General features: G+C 45.5%; 1 protein-coding gene across 12 annotated transcripts in view; it reads left to right on the top strand.

Moving 5' to 3' along the window:
* FGGY (FGGY carbohydrate kinase domain containing) overlaps nt 1-21,272 on the top strand; it is a 412,233-nt gene that overhangs the window by 209,661 nt on the left and 181,300 nt on the right. For 6 of the 12 annotated variants that reach the window (XM_019479224.2, XM_019479227.2, XM_019479222.2 and 3 more), the window contains one exon: nt 17,598-17,817. In XM_019479224.2, the coding sequence (XP_019334769.2) occupies nt 17,617-17,817 (201 nt within the window). In that variant the 5' untranslated portion in view covers nt 17,598-17,616. Of the gene's footprint in view, nt 1-9,826; nt 9,941-13,751; nt 13,809-17,597; nt 17,818-21,272 lie in introns of those variants that run through there. The other 6 variants (XM_006267496.4, XM_059727890.1, XM_019479228.2 and 3 more) reach the window with 5 other exon arrangements.

The raw sequence follows: 21,272 nt of genomic DNA on the forward strand, positions 1-21,272 counted from the left end.
TGGAGAAGATAGGGTTGGGTACAAGTCTTCTCAGCTGGGTTAAGGAGGAAATGACAAGAAGAAGCTTTTAAGTTGGAGTGGGCTTAATAGTGGAGTTCCTGAAAAAACGGGTCTTGCTCCCGATTTTTATCCAGTATTTCATTAGTAACCTTCACACAAAAAATAAGCATGTGCTTACATAATTTGCTGATGGCATGAAGTTGGGAAGTGTATAGGACTGGAATTTCATACAGGAGGAAGTGAAAGCCCATGAAGGTGAGGTAGTAGAAAAGGGATGAAATGTAGCGGTACAAACTACAAGCTTATGCATGTAGGGACGAATAATAATGTCTGCTGTAAACTGTGGAGAAGTCGCTCCGTAAGATCTCATATAGAATATTGCATACACTTCTGGTAACCCACATTTAAGAAAGATGAATTTGAAGTGAAATGGGTACAGGATGATGGGGGGATGGAGAACCTGTTTTATGAGAGCTGATTAACACAGCATGGCATGTGTAGCCTAGCAAAACAAAGGAGGCTACGAGATATGATGACTGCTTATGGATGCATTCGGGGGCCGATAAATGCCAGGGTGGGGGAAGGCCTGTGTAAACTAAAGGAAAACAGTGGCAGAAGAAATATTGGGTATAAACCAAGGCTCGGAGTTACAAGAGTGAGAATATGGAACAGCCTGCCGGCAGAGGTACTGGGGGTAGGAACAAGGGTTTATGACGTGGTGGCCAAGGTAATAGGAGTCAGAGGGGTCTCTCTCAGGCCTCTTTTCCTATGTTTCAGTTTGCCATTTTTAATCTAAAGAAAATGTTGTGACATACCAACAATCAAAATGTTTCATTTTGCTTTACTGAAATGATTCATTTTGAGTCAATGAATATTAAACTGCATTTCCCCTTAATAGCACACTGCTGGATGAGAGTTGCAAGCTGGGAGCCTGAGGCTCTCAAACTTCCTTATGGGCCAGGCTCACATAAATATGCTCAGTCATGCGTACCATCAGGCTTGGGTAGAGGGCTATCTGCATTGCATTACAGGAGACACAGATCTCCTGAGAACTCATGTCCAGACCTAGAAGATGATGAGTAACATGAATTGTTACTTAAGGCAATGCATTCAGTTTTATTAAACCAATTCAAAACAGCATTTTTAGGCCAATTAAGCTAAATATTTTGATTTAGTTTATGATGACTTTTCTGTTTAAATGCTGATTTCTTTTTTTTTTTCCCATCTGAATTGAGATTTTTTCCGAAGAAAATTTGGCTTTTGTAGAAACCACATTTTCTGTCAGAAAATCATTCTAGCGGAAAATTCCTGTCCAGCTCGAACGTTAAGTGACTAACAAAGGTCACAAAATGATTCAGTGTCAAAGCTGGAATAGAAGCCACAACTCCAGACCACTAACCCTGTGCTCTAACCACAAGACAGCACTCATCTTTCCATGAGCAGTATTTCTGTCTCAACCAAAATGGGAAAATTTGGAGAGTTTCTAGCCTTTGATTGCAAGGTTGTTGGGTTTTTTTGTTTTGTTTTTTTGCCACAGAAGCCAGATAATAATGGAGGCAAATTAATAGTGGCTCCTTGGGGGTCTTCTGGGCTCACAGACTCCAGGGTTTTCATGCACTGCTCGGTGTATCGCTGGTACAGTGACGTACACTACTCTAGGACCGGCCAACCTGTGTCATGCAAATGGCCCGAGCAGCCTCTGCTCATGGCCTGTGGCAGATGGGGGAGGTGGCAGGCAGCACCGTGGCAGATAGGAAAGGAAGCAGAGCAGCAGACTGGGCAGGGGTAGCGGATCGGAGCGATCTTTGGGTCTAATTTGTGTCACATCTGCCAAGAAGGCTGCCCCCGCCTCTATGCAGGAGTGGATCTGAGGGTTGCACTGCACACCCCCCTTTTGTAGTCTAAGACCACCCGCCTGGCAGTGGCATTTCTCCTTAGGCAGCAGTGAGAGCATCAAGCAGATTTGTGGCTCATTCAAATCACCGTGCTCCTGTCCAAACTCTTCGTGTGAGCCCCCTCCCGCCTGTCGGGACCTGGATGTGGCACTGCCCAGGCCGGCCCCTGTTCCTGGGCATGGAGCTCCTCCGGCACAGCCGGGTTTCTTCTGTCCACGAAACTTCCCCAGGAGAAGGTGGGGGTAGCACTGAGCTCCCCGCCACAGCACTGGGCAGGGACCCTCTAGGCTGATGTCTCCTGGTGGTGCCACCCCTGAGCCCGGGCTGTAACAGGAGCAGAGGAGTCCTCCTCCCCACCACTGTGGCTGGATGGGGCCACCTCTCTCCGCTGCCCCATACGACTGCACCCAGAGCGGGGCCCAGCCCGGACAAGTAAGTGACTTACCGGCATGAGTCACCGGCTGCAACCCATCCTCCCCCTGCCTGCCATGCCAAGGACAGGCTGGCTGGGTCCCGGGCCCAGTATGTGGGGCCGCAGGTCAGCCCGACCCCGGGCCTCGGGCATGGAGGGTGGGAGGGAAGGAGGCTCCTTAGTCAGGTGTCTTGTTCCCCCAGTGCTCAGGCTGCAGGGTGCCATAGACCTGCTCTGCCCTCCTCTGTCCAGCCTCATTGAGCAGAGACGCTTGTTTTACTGCTCTCTGACAGCCGGACACTTGGCGTGTAGGACTCGCCCATAAGTGTGACAGGGCCGGGGTTTTCAACCCCCCTCCCTGTTGTGTGAATTTAAGACACGATTTGATCTGCTCCCACTTGAAATGAGTTGGCCATGGGTTGTGTCCTCAGAGGGCCCCGAGCCCCAGTCACTCCCAGGGGTTGGCTGCAGCTGGAACGGGGATGCTGGGAAGTGCTGGAGACCTTATAGGATTGCATTTAGGATGGAGCAAGGCCATGTGCCGCTGCAGGCTGGGGACCGCTGGCTGGGCAGCAGCTCTGCAGAAAAGGCCCTGGGGTTACAGTGGACAGTAAGCTGGATATGAGCCAGCAGTGTGCCCTTGTTGCCAAGAAGGCTAATGGTGTCCTGGGTTGCATTGATTGGAGCGTTGGTGGCAGATCAAAGGAAATAATTATTTCCCCTCTATTCAGCACTGGTGAGGCCACATCTAGAGTACTGTGTCCAGTTTTGGGTCCCCACTACAAAAAGGATGTGGACACATTGGAGAGAGTCCACTGGAGGGAAAAATGGTTTAGGGACTGGGGCCCATGAATTCTGGGGAGAGGCTGAGGGAACTGGGTTTATTTAGACTGCAGAAGAGGAGACTGAGGAGGGAATTCATGGCAGCCTTCAACTACCTGAAGGGTTGTTGCAAAGAGGATGGAGATGAACTGTTCTCAGTGGGGGCAGATGACAGAACAAGGAGCAATGGGCTCAAGTTGTAGCAAGGGAAGTTTTGGCTAGATATTAGGAAAAACTTTCTGACAAGGAAGATACTAAAGCACTGGAACAAGCTACCCAGAGAGGTCGTGGTATCTCCATCCTTGGAGGTCTTTAAGACACAGCTACACAAAGCTTTGGCTGGTTGGGGATGGTCCTGCCTTGAGCAAGGAGTTGGACTAGATGACCTCCTGAGGTTCCTTTATGACCCTATTTTTTTAATGATTCTATGATTGGGCACAGCCTTGCATCATTATCATCATTATTTTTATTAAGGAAAGGTAGTACAGAGCCCTGCTTCATATTCAGTTGCCTCTCCCAGGTTTGTTTGTGGAGTTCAGCTAACAGCAGTGGACGGTCTGAAGACCTGCAGAAGGGATATACATCTATGTGGTTTTGTTACTGAACCCACCGGGTCTTTGGGAGGATGAGACCTCCCAGCATTGTGGTTCTTGTTTTAGGCCCTACCCCTATAGGATGTTCTTTTTCTTCAAACACAGCGGGGGACAGGGGGAAATCAGATGCATCAGTCAAAGGCTTATTTAATAAAATTGGCCTGAGAGGCCAGTGGCTGGAGGCTGCTTAGAACAGGAAAATAAATGGGAACGGGATGAGAAGGACCTGACTGAAGAAAAAGGGGCTGTGAGACAGGATTTTCCCCAAAGCCCTAAAGGCGATCCCATTCATTTTCTATTCTTATGCAGTCCCTGGCAAGGAAGACCATTCCTTCTAATTTAGAAAAAAAATGGTACTAAAATATAATGGAACTTTTAAGAGGGGTCTCGGATATCAATAGTTTCCTCTTTTACATGAGTATGTTTGGGAGTATTGGGGGGGGAGGGGATTCTTTCTATTTTCTTGCAAGTTTGGGGAGTCCTGATACTTATATATAGACAACTGCCACCATTATAGCCTCTAAGAACCAGTTAGAAAGTTTACTTACAGAGTCAGCGCAGAAGTAAATAGCTACACCAGGACTTTCAGTATGGATCCTCACGGACATCTGCCACCCCACCATGTGTTCTGTGTGGTGCTACAAGCACGAACAGGGAGGACGAGCGGTACCAAGCATGTTTGGAAAATCTGACAAGCATTGGAGAAATAATGATTCCCTCTCCAAGTGAGCAGCAAGTCCTTATCCCTCACTCAGATTGTGCCTCCTCAGTAAGCCCTCGGTTTCTTCATGCTTCTTACCAGTTCCTCCCTTAGAAACCCAATAATGTCGGGCCTTTGTTTTTTTCCCTGTGTTGGGTTGGGGTTTGGATTCTGGACTATTTCAGGGTCCTAAGGCTTATGCAGGAGGATGAGAAACAATTACATTGCCTATCCTGATTTTGCAGCTTGACTCTTTCTGGTGACCAGGTTTAGGATTTTATACTGCAATCCATCTCTGTAGTGGGAGTAACTCCATGTAAAATCAGTAGCATTAGTACAGTCCCTAATGGATTACATGGTTTTCCTCCCCTTTTTAGGATCCAAAAGGCAAACGCTGCTTGATGTAGGCTTTTTTATTATTTGAGAAGTCTAAAATTGGGTCAATGGGTTAAAGTGCCTGCTAGTGCTGTTAAGTATTGGTCTTTGATCTTCTCATCATCTGAAGATCTTTTTCAGCTGGCGTTAGGCCACCAGTGTTGTGGTCTTAAAGTTCTTGTCTAATGAAGGGGAGAGCATTTGGGTTGATCACAGGAGGGTAGCTGAAAATCTATGGTTTCTTCATTGCCTTTGGTAGACAAGCTTATGTGAGGTCTTGCATGATATACGGTGTCTTGAGGAAGCCCGAGGGAACACAGCTTGTGAAGACCCTGTATTAGTATCGTCTGCATCCTATGCTGTTATGAGTGTTCATAGTTATTTGGGATCATCTCAAAGAAGACTCATAGGGAGATCCCAGACTTTATAAGAAGAGTAGTCATGAAGAAGAGACAAGGAGTGTATCACATTAGGTTCAGATAGGCCTTTGTGGTTTTCCCATCACCATTATGGGATTCTGATATAGAAAGAGAGGGAAGGGAGCTTGTTACACATGTACAGTGTAACCTGACATCTGATTTATGTCCTGAATACATGTTTCTCTAAAACTAGCCTAATGTACAACCTTGCTGCCTTTTAAGTAGTTGTGACAGGAACTTCAGGGCCAAGGTGTTAGAATTGCAGATTGTCTAGCAGCCCAAATAAATGTTTAATTTTAAAATGACAAATTACTTAGGGCTGTCACTCTATCCAATTACTATGCAAGACTGAACAAGTACTGTATAGTAAACTTTGGAATTGGCTGCAGAAACACACTTGCTCTGGGCTGAGTGTCTCAAAAGAAGTGGTTTACAGCATGTCTTTAAAAATTGATTGAAGAGTTGCATCTACTACTGGCCTCAGCTTTCCAGTGTCTGTCATGGGTAATTATAGATGGTTGGTTCAGATGTTGTTTAAATATCAGAGGTTTTCTGGGAAGTGCAGTGGATTTCAGCCAATATGCTAATTTTGATGTTTTGTCATATTATTGAATTGAGAACTTGGAACAAATAATTTTTATAGTGATTTGGTGATGTAATTAAATACACAGGGCCAAACTCATCCTTGGCGTAACATACAGAGTGACCTCACTACAGTCTGAAGGTGACATGCTCAAGTTCTTAATCGGGGTCCTGGGCTTGCATGTCAAGCCCACGTCGAATCCCCTGTTGCTGTGGTACAGTTTCTCAACCTTTTAAGTAGCAAGTACCCCCTAACTTCTGAAAATGTTAATAAATACCCCAACACTCAATTTTCCTGGGGATTTTATAGTTACAGACGAATGTGCATCATATGTTGGAAGAAGGGCTGTGTAGATAAGGCCGTGATACGACAGATGTCTGATCTGGTGTGGGTAGGGTTGCCACCTTTTACACTAGGGGTGCACATCTCAAGTATGTACCTGGGCTACAGGTGATGTGTGCTAAAGCTAGGAGGGCTGAACAGCAAATTATTACTGGGGAATTTAATTTTTTAAATTGCACCAAATTTTTTGCCATAGTTTTAAGGGCGAGAGAGAAAGGAAAAGAAGGTGAGGGAGAGAGAGTGTCGGGGTACCCACATACCCCCTGCCTGTGTCTCGTGTACTCCCAGGGGTACACGTAGCACAGGTTGAGAAACTATGCTGTGGTAGACTGCCACTAATACCCAAGATGCATAGTTTAAAGCTAACTTGAGTGTATCTGCATAAGCTTCAATCATAACTTGAGCAATATAGGCCCACCTGAGGTTCTCTTCACTGCATGATTTATGTCAGTCAGGCATCACTCTTTTTTCCCCCTCCTTTCTCACTCCCATTATAACAAAGAGGAAAACAAAAGCAGTGACCAGCTTCAATGTTAATGTTTATGTATCTAAGTGTCATAGCCACCTTGTTCTCTCTTTCCTCCTGCCTAGGCTAGGTTAGGATGGTCATGAAAGAGTCAACACTGCTACTGTAGACTGCTCCAGGGGGATCTCTGCATTCCCAGGGGTATGCTTGCCTCTTGTTGGCTATCCACACAGCTGTTGGAATCAGATCTCATGTAATAGTTGGATTGCATGGTTTCTGTTTTCACGTCATTAGTGGAAAAGAAAACAGCACCTCCTACCAGATCTCCAGGTACACAGTGATCCCACTGAGAATAGGTGTGGTTGCCAGCACGGCTGCAACAGCTTTCCTAAGCAAGGGCTCTGTTCTGTCATGGAGAGGTCAATGCTTTCGATGTCCAGTGCACCGTGGAATTGTAGCTGTTGTTTTGTTAAAAGAGTTACATGAATTGGGTGAGTATTGGGGATGTTACAAGATTTCTAAAATCTGCTGTTGATCCACTGATTCCAATGGGCTCAGGATCAAGCGCCTTGTTTATAGGTGACATTCAACCCAAACTGCATCAAAGTTGCAGTTGGAAATATAGAGAAGTTCCTGTGTTGTCTTCCTTTGTCTCCTTGTGCTGGGCAGACCCACGTTTTCTTCGCAGGTCTCTGTTGTCTTCCTTTTTCCTGCCAGTCCCTGCCTGCTGATCCGGAGAGAGCAGTTTTCTGCTCTCTCTCACGCTGGAGGGGGACAGGTAAAGAGATGCAGTTCACCCAAGAGGCAAGGCTTCATGGGTCATTTCTTACATGAGGAGGAGGCAAAGTGCGGTGGCGAAAGGACCAGAAGTCATGGAGCTGGAATGCACGCTTATAGTCCAGAAATGCAAACAACCTCTTTATTCATCACCATTTCGTCTTGGAGCGTCAGTGCCTTGGGAATTGCCTGGAGACTGAAGGGCTGCAAAGGCTTTTTTTTTCCTCCCCCTGAGCTAGCTTTCTGTAGGTCTGGCTCTGGCTCTGCTCAGCAGCTCTTCATTCCCACCACATCTTGCTGGCATGCTGTTTTTCCACATTGAGCACCGAGAGAGAAGTAGTTCCTCTCTTGGGTGCTGTACGCACCCTTGCTGGCTGTCTTGGGCAGCCACTGTGCAGGGTCTTCCCACCTGTCTGGCTCCTCTCGCTGTTGCTGTTCTGCATACCTACATTTATTATTTGCTGTTTGTTGTTCATATATGTTCATAGAAAGGCTTCAGGTATCCCATCAAGGAGCAGAATGATATAATCTGACTCATGAGTTCAGCCATGCAGCGCAGCCAACGACTTGCAGCAAGCTGCTTGGAGACATCTCAGAGGCTGAGATGTATTTACCTGAATTATTCATTGACCAGTTGAGCGCAGCAAAGTGATTAGTACGGATTGGGGTGCGCTTCTGAATGAGCCATCGATGAAAAAGAAGGGCAAAATTTACAAGCAGTATTACTTCTATCACCGCTATTATTATTTGCAGTGTATCTGATTTATTATTTGTATTATGATAGTACCAAGGGATAACTGGCATGAACCAGGAGCCTGTTGGTCAGCATTACCATGCACCTTGTATAAAAGCTCAAGACAAGAGCTGTCAGAACAAGAGCATCAGTCTCCTGCTATGCCACAGACTGGTTTAATTAATTATTCAGAAATTATTAGCTTTATTGTTCATTTGGTAGAGTTGATTTTTGTTGACATCTGTCATGCTTACGTAGCTGAGTTTTCTCTCACAAATCAATGACTGAGTCTCTTTTCTCAGAAAAATAAAACCACTTTGCTTACTCAGTTGTGCTCTGCTGTGTTGCTTTTTGGTCATTTTGACAATTTACTTAGATGATGCTTTTGGTTTCAAAATCATGGAGGGGCCACATTTTGCTTTTAGTGATGCTAGTGTAAATCAAGAATGCCTCAGACTTGCACCTTTGGGTATGAAAGCAGAGACGAATAGAAATAAAAAGATAAAAACATCAGTGCTCATTTAAATACATCTTGAGGGTTAGGAAGGAAAACAAAATTGAAGATCAGAAGACCACATGGGTTTAGACTAGAGGTTATTTGTGAAGAGAGAAGGAAGCGGCGGGGTTTCTAATAGTCCAATAATCCAATTCTTGGTTCTGGTATGCAGCGATTTGAGTACTATATTATAAAGAAATTGTGGGGTGGAATAGGCAGGTGGTTAGAGTTTGAGACTGGGAATTTGGATGCCAGGATCTGGTGCATGACTGTTACTGAACTTGGAAAAGTCGCTTCTTAGTTTCTTCTCATTCTCCCCATCCTTGTAGAGTGCATTGCTGTGGGAAAGGGCCATCAGAGTAAATAGTACTACCAGGGAATTAAAAAAAAACCACTAGAATTTTTTTTTTTTTACTTTGAATAAAATAGCAATACAGTGATAAATAGCAACCTAGAGCAAGTGTTTGAGTGTTTCATTCTTTTCCTTGTCAGCATGGTTACAAACTCTAGAGCCTATGGAGTTTTTATGAGTGTACTTTTTCTCTTTTGACATTGAAGAATTGGAAAATAAGCCATTGCTCATAGGTTTATAGCACTGCCCTTTGGCATTCAGGGCATTAATCACTATTAAAGGCAGTCCCCATCCCATTCCCCGCTCCCTACCTCCCAAAAAAACCCCTCCCACCCTTCTGTTTGTTCCTTTGATCATGTCCCAACAGGAACCAAATATCCTGGAGAAGGAAATGGAATACATTGCCTTTAAGACGTGATCTGGACTGTTCTGCTACCATAGTTTGGCTTAGTGTATCACTAAAAAGCTGTCAAAGTGCTGAATTTTCCTACCTGGCACAATGTTGTCAGAAACACTCCTTCCATTTTTTCCCTCTATGAGGGCTGTGATGTTGACATGCCGTTCTTGTTTAACGTAATGTTTAGATCCTTTCATATTAAGATTATGAAACCTAATTTGATGCCCCGCTAATCTTTTTTCCCCATAATCCCTAGAAAAGCACAGCTGCAGTACTAAAAACACACTATTTACACATGATCTCCAGGCTTGAACGGCCCGCAACGTTCCAAAGATCAAAGTTTAAAAGAGACGTGTCAATCCTTCCTAATTCCTAGTCTTTAAGCATATGACACCACCAAATCTGTACTTGCAGCTGATAAATATTTCTGCTGAGCACCAGTCTGCTCTGTGTGTGTGTGTGTGTGTGTGTGTGTGTGTGTGTGTGTGTGTGTGTGTGTGTGTGTGCATGTAGCGTCTGCTTGTACTGTAGCTTTATCAGAAGAGTATGTCTTGGCAATCTGATAACCATAAAGTAAGGTAAGACAAACTGAGCTTAGTACTGAACTGTAACAAAATGATCGTCTGGCTTCTCAGCCATTCCTTTTAAAGTAAAACAAACAATGTTCAGGATTTTCTTTTTTCTTTTTTTAATGAAATATTTTTGCAAATGGCAGTCTCTATGTCTCTCTGTCTCTCTCTTTTTCACTGCTGATGTGGGAAAACTAACACATTTGTTTAAGGATAAACTGGGAAGTCTGTGGTTTCCAGTGCACACATTTTGAATAATATTTATACAGACTATTATTTAATGGACCATATAAATATTTATCATATGCTGCTGCCCTTTGATCATAAATACTTGTTTGAAAAGCTGGTCTGTCCCTGCTGCGATTCATGGAGGAGGAGGAGGTTATTGCTGCCCCAGTGCTCGGAGGGGGTTTTGGCTGGAAGTCCTATTACAGTGATTGTGATTTCAGAGTGCCACTGTCAAGTTTTGGGAGGTCCTTTCCTTTTATATCTGTTGTCCCCTTTTTTTTTTCTGCTTGCAAATTCAAAATAATAATAGTCCCCCGTGCCCTCCCTCCCTCCCCCAAATCAAAGCCTCCCGTTCTGCAATGGGCAGTCCATTTGGCTGCAGGGTGACACGCTTGGCATAGTTACAGGGTTGTTGCCAAATACTTTGCAGCCTCAGGGAATGACAAGGTACAAAGCTATCACCTGCTTGCAGTGAAAACCTCAGCCCAGTTTTTTCCACTCCTTGCATGTGTGTTCAAGCAAAGACCTCTGCCTCCCCCATGCTCAGTTCAGAGAGGACAGTGTGGCCTCGGGGAAGGGGGGCTCTGCAGCCAGGACCAGCTCGCACCCCAGCCTTGGAAGTTTTGTTTCCTTTTCAGTTTTGGTTTCTGTAGTTTATCATGCTTGCTGGTTATAAATATCATTCCCGAGGAAAAGACCTTTCTGACTGCGTTTCTCCTTTGCTGTGTCATACTCTGAGATTGCCCTGTTTTCCCGGGATCAGATGCATTGCAGAAACTCTCCCATGGCAGTGATGAATATAAAACAGAGCTCACAATCTCACATCTGAGGCCGTGAATTTTGGTTTCAAAGTTCAGAGCCTGGAAGTTTGTACTGTGACCCGCTTGTGGCCTCAGATACATCTGGGGCTGTTATTATGGGTCCTGTTCTCAGTTTGGATCCCCCTCAGGTACCAAAGCATGTTTCAAATGGTGATGGAATACTTTGGTCAAGTCTTTTCTACAAATAACTCTGTCCAGGTTTGAGTTTTTCAGGGATTGTATTAGACTGTTGCATCAAGACCCCTGGCAGTGACGCTTGTGACCTAGAGATGACTGCTTTCTTGTGGATCCAGATGACAAGTTGGTTAAATCTCAAGTGAACTGTATTTCAGAAAAGCCCTTGGCATCCAGTGATGTTTGTGCAAGCGTATCAGATCGTGTTGCAGAGATGTTGTCCTCTGAACAACCTCCATGGCCCAGAATGTCTGCTTTGCTACAAGTGCTAGCTTGAAGGAAAAAAAAAAAGCTGGTTAATGTTTAATTTTCTTTTTTTTTTATCGTAAGATGTGACATTGCTTCCCTAAAAAGTTGAATCAAGAGTCATTCCAGAAAGGAAGACTAGCTAAAAGAGGAGTTTTGGGTTTTGGAGTTCATTACCTGACTGTTTTTTGCTGGCTTTCAGTCAATTTTCAGAAAATCAAGATTGGAAAAAAGTGTGGATGCACAGCTTAAACACAGATGTACTTCCTGTATGCTCAGGCATTAGACCAAATGATATAAGAAGACGGACCCTAACTTCATTACTGGCATTAGAGGCATGAGATGACAAAAATCACTTGTTCCATCAACTGCTAAGTGAAGACCTGAATAGATGGAGGCTTAAGAGGCATTAAAGTTGTAAACCATTTATACATGAAGCCCACGAGGGCCTGAAAGAGATTGGGGATTCTGAACCAAACCTATGGGCAGCTTAATGGAGTAGGCTGACTGCTGGGAAAGGTCAGACCTATTCCTACCAACCTATTCCTGCCATTTCTGATTTTGTTCCTACTAAACCTATTTTATACCAACACCAAACGAGTCCCCCATTGGGCACAACCTTGACAGAAATGCATGGGTCAAGCTGAACAGACTGAGATCTGGATACGGTTGCTTTAAAACAACACTGTCCAAGATAAACATCTTGGACAGCCCCCTTTCAGTGTCCAGCAAACAGCACAATACTTAATCAAAAGCTGCAATGCCCAAACAGGGCTTTACAAATGCCTGGATGGGGTAGATGGAACCCGCACATTGAGCAATTATACCAGATAGTGGTTTTTAGATTTGGAAGTTGATATCTGATGCCATACAAAAAAAAAAAACTTTCAGAAGTAAAACGGTGGCAGCAGCCTCGGCTGTAGTATATACTACTATATAAGCACATAAACAAGCTCACCCTCTCATAAGCAGCCAAACACACTCATTACTTTTGTTGCTTAGTAAGGGAAAAAAAGGAAAGCAAATGTTCTATGGGTTGATTGGGTTCCAATTTTCAAATGCTTGTGGTGAGAATCCAATGCAAAGCCATAATTTTAAGTGCTGAGTAAAGATGTACTCTGTAGCTTAATTCTCTAACATCTGTTAGATGTGCCCTCAGTGTACCAAAAAGCATTAATGATCTAAAATCAAGGACGCCACGTAAAGTAAAGGAATAATAATTTAGGAGTAACTGCTTTCTCTGTGTGTGTAAGAGGGGAGAGAATATTTTCACTTTCTGTAATCTGAAAAATGTCAGAAATAGGCTTTTTTTCCTCTCTCATAAAAATGAAATTCACTTAGTGGCTTTTCTTGTGGTTCTTTCTTTTTTATGAGTCAGAGGCAGCACCTAAAGAAGGCAAAACAGGGAAATTCATAAGATAATATCAAGAACAGTTTATTTTATGCAATTTATTTAGAGTAATATTCCTAGCTAGTAGCTATCAGGTTTTGAAGTCAACTTTCTAAACTGATTGTTGGGAAATAAAGTATAAAATTGGAATGGGAATGTTATCTTTTGCTGATAGTGCTTTACAACCCAGTGAACACTGGAAAAATAAGCAGGTTGTAGTGTGTTGTAGTGGGCATCCCCAACTGGTAAATTTTATATATAAAGGGCTTAGTCCATCTGTCTGTGTGTCTATCCCTGTGTCTTTCTGTCTGTCCAGAATGCTCTTGGGGCATGGCTCCCAATGGGGCGTGGGTCTAGCCAGTGCTGTGTCAAGCATGCCCATCAAAACATGGATCCAGCAGAGTGGGCCAGGCAGATGCAGAGCAGGGGAGAGGGGAGGTGGGTGGTGTGGGGCTGGATGCAGTGTGGGAGGGAGGTGGTGCGTGGCTGGATGCAAAGCAGCGGCAGCGCAGGGCAGTGGGGTCAGCACAGTGCTGGGGGGACAGGTCCGGATGTGGAGTGGGGGGGGTGGGATGGGGCTACACACAGGGGGGAAGGTGGTGTGGGGCTGGACATGGAGTGGCAGCAGTGCTGGGCGGTGGGTGCCGGTGCCAGGTGCCACATGCAAGCTTCCCCCTTCCCCCCCCCAGCTCCTGGGAGGCAGTGGCAGCACGGGGTATTGGGAGGTGGCACTCTATGCCCGCCCACCCCCCATCATTCGTGATGGGCAATTTGCTAGTATAATAATCGCTGAAGTCAGTAAATATTTTCCTCTGTAATGTGACAAGAGTATTTACCCTTTGTCACTCAGGGGAAGGAAATAAATTCAGATTTCTTGCTAGTGCCCTTATGTGTTAGACTATTTGAGTATTAAATCCACCTTCATGATTATATTTGATCAGTTGTTGTTTGTACTTAACAGGACCTCTGTATAGTACTGTCCAAGCTGCTTCTGCCCAGTGGAACTTCAGAAGCAGCGGTAAGATGCCAAATATTCCCAAGTCCCTTGCTCTTTGTGCTAGTGAGGTTTCTACAGGGTGTTTATTAGGCCTGTGTGAAGTGGCTAGTATTAGCTTTGGATTTGGCTGATTTGTGGGACAGTGATCCGATTCAGTGATTCAAATCACTGTCCCGAATTGATTCAGCCTAATCTGATTCAGAGATTCAGCTGCTGCCAAATCAGCCGAATCTCTGAATCACGCAGGTCCCACCCCCGCCGACTCTCCCAGTCGGGAGATTCGGGAGAGTCCCCTGCCGGGCAGGGGACGATCCCCACTGGCCCATGCCACATGGGGGGGCTCTTCCAGGAGCCCCCCTGACCACCCTCTGCTCTCCCTGCCCCCCACCCCCCATGGCTGCCCCACCTGCCCCAACTCCTGGTTGTTTAAATAAAAAGCCTGCACTTGCCGGCTGCTTCCAGGTGGGGGGGCAATACCCGCTGCCCCCCACTACCCCATGCCATTGGGGGGCTCTGCCATGGGCCCCCCAACCCCTGCCCACTCCCACAGCCCCTCCATGGCTGCCCTGCCCTCCCCAGCTACCGACCCTTTAAAAAAAATAACCCCCTCCAGACTCACCGTCTCCTGCCCAGCGGGGGGGAGGGGGCAATCCCTACTGCCCCACACTGCCCCACGCTGCATGGGGGGCTCTTCCATGAGCCCCCAAAAGCCCGAAGGCTGCTGCAGGAGCTGGTGAGTTCGGGGGTTTTTTTGTTTTTCTTTTAAAGGGCCAGGAGCTGGGGTGGGCAGAGAAGCCATTGTGGGGTGGGGAGCTGGGACAGCAGGCAGGGGTCAGGGGGCACACAGGGGTGCTGGGGGAGCAAGCAGGAGATGAGACCTGGCAGGGGTCCCTCATGGGCCCCTCCCTCCTCCTCCAGCCCCCACTCCTCCAGCCCTTCCCTCCCCCGCTCCTACATACCAGCATGGAGTCCGGATCCAGTTCCCTGCGGCAGTGAGCGGGGACTGCCCAAAGCGCTGAAGCTCTCTGAATCTTTTCCAAATCAATTCAGAGAGCTTTGAATCGATTTGGACCTCTTAATTGGTCCCATGATTCGATTCAGATTCGGAGATTTGGCCACCAAATCAGACTGAATCGCCTCAAAATTGAATAAGCACCCTAAGCTTCGCACAGCCCTATTGTTTATCCTACCCACTGGTTTAGTGTGCGACTGCTCACTGGAACTTGGTCCAGAAGGCACCTGGCCACCAAAGTCTTATTCCTCCTAAGAATGACACACATGCTTAATCTGAAACATGTGAGTAGTCTCATTGAGTAGCAGAGGATTACTCACATGCTTTAAAGTTATGGATGTATGCAAGTCTTTGAAGTATTGGTGCCTTAAAGTCTAATCCTACTTCCCTTGACTATAACCGTGCCAGATCAGACCCTTTGTGAGCACGGAGCAGAGCATCCAATTGAGAACCAGTGGAGCTAGTGTCATCATCTATGCTGGTTTCTAGTTGGCTTGTGGGAAGAATGTAATTTCGTGATTTTTAATGACTAAGGCTGTAAATGGCTGTGTCCTGTGCCTGTGAGAAGCCGCATCCCTATGCTCGCAAAGGCACTCAAGCTGGACTCTGCTTGGTGGGACAGAAATGGAGCTCTTGGCAGGATGCTCCGGGAAGGATCCTTGATCAAGGTGGTCTGTTCCCTACAGTTCTGGATTGCCTTGATACACTGATTTTCTCTGCCTATTGTGGTATTGTTCTGTTCTTGTGACCATCTATTGGGAACAGGGCCATACATGTAAACAGACTTGCATAGCTTGGGCTGTTGGTTTATGGCCACATTTCTGCTATCTAAACACTTACCAAATTGTCCAAGTATAAGTGACGGCAAAATAAGAAGAGCAGTTGAATGAATGTTTCTCTTTCTATCCTTATTGTCATGAACCCCATTATGTTTTGGGGGTTTGCAGCATGCCATGAATGTTTTCTTGTGTTTTACTATACTGATATGGCATGTGTGGTTTTGTTGGAAAGCCAATATTATCCGTATCCATATATTACTGTTATCTCTGTATAGTTTATGTTGTGCTGTCTATGTATGGCCTTTATGGCTTCGATTATGGTTAGGAATGGCCCATCCAGCTAAAGAAATGCCACAGCAGGCAGATCAGAATTTTTTAGACAATCCCGCTGACTGTTGCAAGTGCTGGTGAGCAGGTTGGTTGGAGGGAGTTAGGCAGTTAGCGGTGGGCTAGGAAGGGTCAGAGACCCCATCAGTCAGGGCTGACATAAATCAGCAAGAAGGCTGATGTCTCAGGAAGGCTGAGGTATAACTAGATGAGAGGGTAAAGCACTTCCTTGTTTTATTTTTCTGTTTCCAAATCTGTAGTCAGTTTTAAGCTTGCCTTATCCTTGTAGCCTGGGTAATAAACCTTTTTGTTGTTTGGCTCCTTACTGATTGCCTGTAATTTTTAGGCACATGATATTCCAGGCAAGCCCAAGCTAAAATATTCTTCCATAACCCAATGGGATGCCCACCTAGGCTGCCAGGGATTCCCTCACCTCAGCTGCAGGATCTGGTTAAGGAAAGTGGATCCAGGCTCACTGGGGTAGGAGCTATCCCAGGACAACCTCGATTTGTTTCGTGGACAAGTAGCAGCACAGTGGGGAGAAACTCAGCGCTCTCTGCGGCCATGTTTGTGACAGTTATAAAATCCTATTAAATAAATAACGGGGAGGCATTGGTAAAGGAAGTATAATTGGATGGATATGCAGAACATGACTGCATGGGGAAAAATTGGGGAAAATGAAAACCAGATAACTCTCAATCACAAACAACATCACTGCTGTTTCTCAGCGAGAAGATTTTGTATCTGACTTCTTTTTTTTTTTTATATAAGTTAGGCTATTTTGGTGTATTATAGAAACAGCATGTACCAAAACTTGATGTGTGATTGGGTTACATTCAAAAAATTAGAAAATAAATGTCAGTTCAAATTTGCAGGCTTCAGCAGCTTTATTTCTTTCAGCATCTGAACAAACTTTTGGGTGCTTGTCTAAACCTTCAAAACACTTAGTATCAACTATTATTTATCTGTTCTCCCAACTTGGCCAATACATAAATATTAATAATTAATTAAAGGCAATCTGTGAGAAATTAAAAACAGTGATTTTTGTCAGCTTTTACAATGTCATAGAGCTCAGTGAACAACTAATAGTGAATAATTTAAACGATAAGCTTATAGATTCATAGATTTCTAGGATCAGAAGGGACCTGGTAGATCATCGGGTCTGACCCCCTGCTCCAGGCAGGAAAGAGCACTGGGGTTAAGTAACTCCAAATTCTCTTTTATTCTCTTAATTCTCTTTTAGTTTTCAACTTTTAGTTTCTTTTTAGTATTCAACAAATTCCTTTGTGAATTTGCTTTAATTCTACAAATATTTACTAGGCAAATTTGGTACTTGTGATCAATCAGCTTTGTCAAAGGGTATTATGCCTGTTCCCTGATTGGATGGGTGATCAAACATTCCTATTAAGCATACTCCTGCATGCAAATTGGCAATGTGCTTTCCAGGAACATTTATACCAGTACAGTTCATAGACAAAAAGAATTGAACAAAAACAACCTTCATACTACAGGGGCTGCATAAGCAAATTCATATTACAAGTTCAAATGAAGACTTTCAAATATATTGCTCACCTTTAATCTCGAATGCTCAAAAGTGCCTACACGACACCTGCACTGTTTCATGTCATGCAGCTTTTCTTCATCACTTTATACACGTGGTTTTAAACCAGATTTTTTTTTTCCCTCTTGCAGCTTTACAGGGTTATTAAAAATGCACAGCAGCAAGCAGGACCTGGTAAATTACTATGTTGGAATTGATGTTGGAACAGCAAGTGTCCGTGCGGCTTTGGTAGACCAATTTGGGACAGTAGTGGCGCATGCGGATCAGCCAATCCAAATTTGGGAACCCCAACCAGACTACTATGAGCAGTCCTCTGATGACATCTGGGCTGCTTGTTGCACAGTGACAAAGGTAGGTGGGGGAATGAGTTGAAGGGATAGCCGATGCAGGCTGTACTTCAGCTGGTAAAATGAGATGCAGGCTGCCAGCTGGTGCCCTTGGCCTCCTGTCCAGTTGTGCCTGCTGTATTCTGCCAAGCTGTAATAATCTTTTAGCACAAGGGTACTTCCCAAATAGAGATGATGGTAACATCACACAAAAAAATCTTTGTTTTCCAAAATGAGGGGTGGCAGGGGGGAGAGGAGATTGAGAGCCATAGAGATGGAAATGACTTGTCCAGGGTCACAAACCAAATTTGTATTGCTGGAAATAGAACCCAGGGCCCTGCTTCTGCATTAGTGTGGATGGAAGGTGTGCTATTGACCTCAGTGAATGAAGGACCAAGTCTGAGATATTGATTCATTGGTCTATATCTTAGCCTTAAGAGAAGCCTTACTCTTGGGAGTCAAGGTTGCTCAAAGCTTGCTGGCATATTGGGTACTGACAGACATACAGGCCCCTGCTCTAACTTATGGTACTTTACATAAAGTCCCATGAGTTAGTGCTCCCTGCAACCCAACAGAGGATCTTCTGTTGGGTTGCGGGGCGGGGATTGTGCTTGTAGGTGAGCAGCCAGATGAGAAGACGCCCCTCTCTCCAGTCCAGCTCTTCTCCCTCTGTCCCAGCTCTGGCACTGTTGGCAGCCGGCTGGGGTTCGCTTGGTCTAAGCTGGAAGGGGAGGCTGCCAGGGGGGCATGATGCAGGGGGGCTCTGATCCGCTCCCTCCCCGCTCCAGCTCAGGTCGGGCAAACCCCAGCCAACAGCTCACTGCTGTTGGCTTCCCCCTCACTCGTCTCCCCTTCCTTCGTGCTGACAGCCCCAGGGGATCCCAGCCCCAATCACAGGACAAATTAGAGTGACTTAGGGAACTGGTGTCCCCTAGGGTTAAGGTGGAGCACCTTCATCTGATACCTTATTTGAGGAGGTTTAACTTTTCATGCTATCTGCCACTTTTAAAGCTTTCTGCGGCTGTGTGCATGTGTCAGGACATGGCTGTAGAGTGTTTTCCGGGGGCTGATCATGCAACAAATGTCACTTCTGTCTGCGCTTATTGACTTGAATTAAAGATGAGCAGCTGTGATTCACTGGGGCCAAACAGGACTTCTGTGATATCTTTCTCCACCTTAACAAGGGCTGAAAAATTTTAAGTTCCCTTCTTGAAGAGATGATACCTGGCACAATGAGCTCCTGATCCTAATTAATGTCTTTGGGCAGTATGCAAATAAAATAAGTGTTAGGTATAAGAATAGCATTCATGCTTGTATGTATTCTGCTACTTTATGAAATGCAAGACTCAAGCAAACTTTGCAACACTGAATACATCAGGGAGCACTGCTTTCTCGTTTGTTGTGTCCTTTTGGTAGGAACCTTTCTTATGCATCCTGGCAGTATGTAAAGGTCCTTTTATTCCTCTTAAAAAAGCTCCAGCCCCAGACTGCTCCATGTTCTGAGGTTGGCTTTTTAAATATTCATGCGATGCCTGGTAATTTGCAGATGGACAGTTCACCATTCTCTTGTTATTGATCAGCCTTTTCAAACATTAATGAGCCTGGCTCTGTAGTGCCCTGAGATAGAGGAGGTGAGAGGAGGAGGAAAGAAAAGGGATGCAGGGGGAGGGGAAAGCAACTAGATGGAGACTAAAACAAAACAGGGGCCCTTTAACTAGGCCCGCTTAATGTTTTTTCATTGTAAATGGCTTTGCCGTTGCCCTCGGGCCTCCTTCATATCCCTAAAATATAATTTCTTAGCACTAAAGACCTTCCAGGGCCTGTAAAAAGGGACCAAGTATGATTCCTTGGTACAGAGAAGCTCTAAAGACATTTTTTTGCATATGTTGCTAATTAAACAGTTGTATTGTCACCGAGCGGTGACAGTTTGTTGCTTCATTACAATTGGAGGATTGGGCTGAAAGGAATCTCCTGAGGTTCAACGAGGACAAGGGCAAAGTCCTGCACTTAGGACAGAGCAATCCCATGCACCGGTACAGGCTGGGGCTGACTAGCTGGGCAGTGGCTCTGTAGAAAATGTCCTGGGGTTACAGTGGACAATAAGCTGAATATGAGCCAACAGTGTGCCCTTGTTGCCAAGAAGGCTAACGGCATCCTGAGCTGCATTGGTAGGAGTGTTGCCAGCAGGTCAAGATCTAGTTGGGGAAGGTCCTGCTTTGAACAGGGGGTTGGACTAGATGACCTCCTAAGGTCCCTCCCAACCCTAATTTTCTATCATTTTTATGATTACCTCGTAGGCACCTTGCAAATTCACTTGTTGCTTAGTCAGTGCACGTATTTTCTTCTCAGCAATTCTTATGAATTGCAAAGTTCATAACTGCCATAAAGTTTAGGGGTAGTGCGCTCTGGTGTTTTAGGGGACACCTATCAGCACATTGGAGGAAATGTGGATTGCAGTGATATTTGTCTACTAAGCACCTCAGATCAGTTTTATAGGCAGTCTTTTTTCTTCAATGCTTAACGTGCTAAATAGGGTTAGACAAATTCTGTGAGATACTTCCATCCAAAATAGCTTGGAAGTGGCTCTGACTTGAAATACATTGTCACCCTCAAACCTGTCCCTGAGTCTCCCATCCAAGTCTGCCTGAACTGGTCAGGGTCTTGTTTCACAGGACAATTAGCTTGTGTTTTATTCAGATGGTAGTAAGCATTACCATGCTCCACTGAGTTAGAACGTGCTCCGAGCAGTCATACGGTAATGCTTACTTCGATCTCAGTGCACTCTGACAGGGCTGGAGCAAGCTGGTCCTTCCCCCCCTTGCCCCCCTCTGACTGTGGCACTGAGTGCTGCAGCTTGCACATCCACCTATGATGACTTGCAACCTCTGTGCCACACGCTTGTGCTTTCTTGGCTGTGTGCCCAGCACCGCCAAGTCTGCAAGCACCTGTCCGTGGCATGCCAGGGCAAGCCAGGTCTCTGCCGATGGTGGTGGGTGGAGGGAAGCATGTGGAGCTGAGCCCAGAAGAGGGTGCCACTCCTGCTACTGGATCCTCTCCTATTGCTGGATCTGTGGGGCAATCTGTGTCTCTGCCGCTGGCAGTCATGAACTAGCTCTGGTCAGTGTTGGGGAGGGGATCAATGATCAGCTAATTGCCGGTCCAGCCTGGGCATCACACAAGAGCCAGTTCAAGACTCTGGGGTAATGCTGGGGCTGGAAGCAGCAGTCAGCTGATTGTCAGTCCCAACTTCGGCCCTGCACCGGAATCTGGAACTTGTATTATCTCCCTCGAAAAGTCCTTACTTTACTACGCTATGAGAGCACTTGTTCATGCAGAAAACACATGCTAAGTGGACGTTTGCATTGAATCCTAATTGAGACATGGCCCTCAGAAAAGGCTAGAGTTAACATAACTTACTTTCCCTTTTGTGTCCCTCTGCACTGGAAGCAGCAGGACCAAGAGGCCATCAGAAACCCTTTT

Source organism: Alligator mississippiensis, chromosome 5, assembly GCF_030867095.1.
Source record: "Alligator mississippiensis isolate rAllMis1 chromosome 5, rAllMis1, whole genome shotgun sequence".
NCBI classification, from domain to species: Eukaryota; Metazoa; Chordata; order Crocodylia; family Alligatoridae; genus Alligator; species Alligator mississippiensis.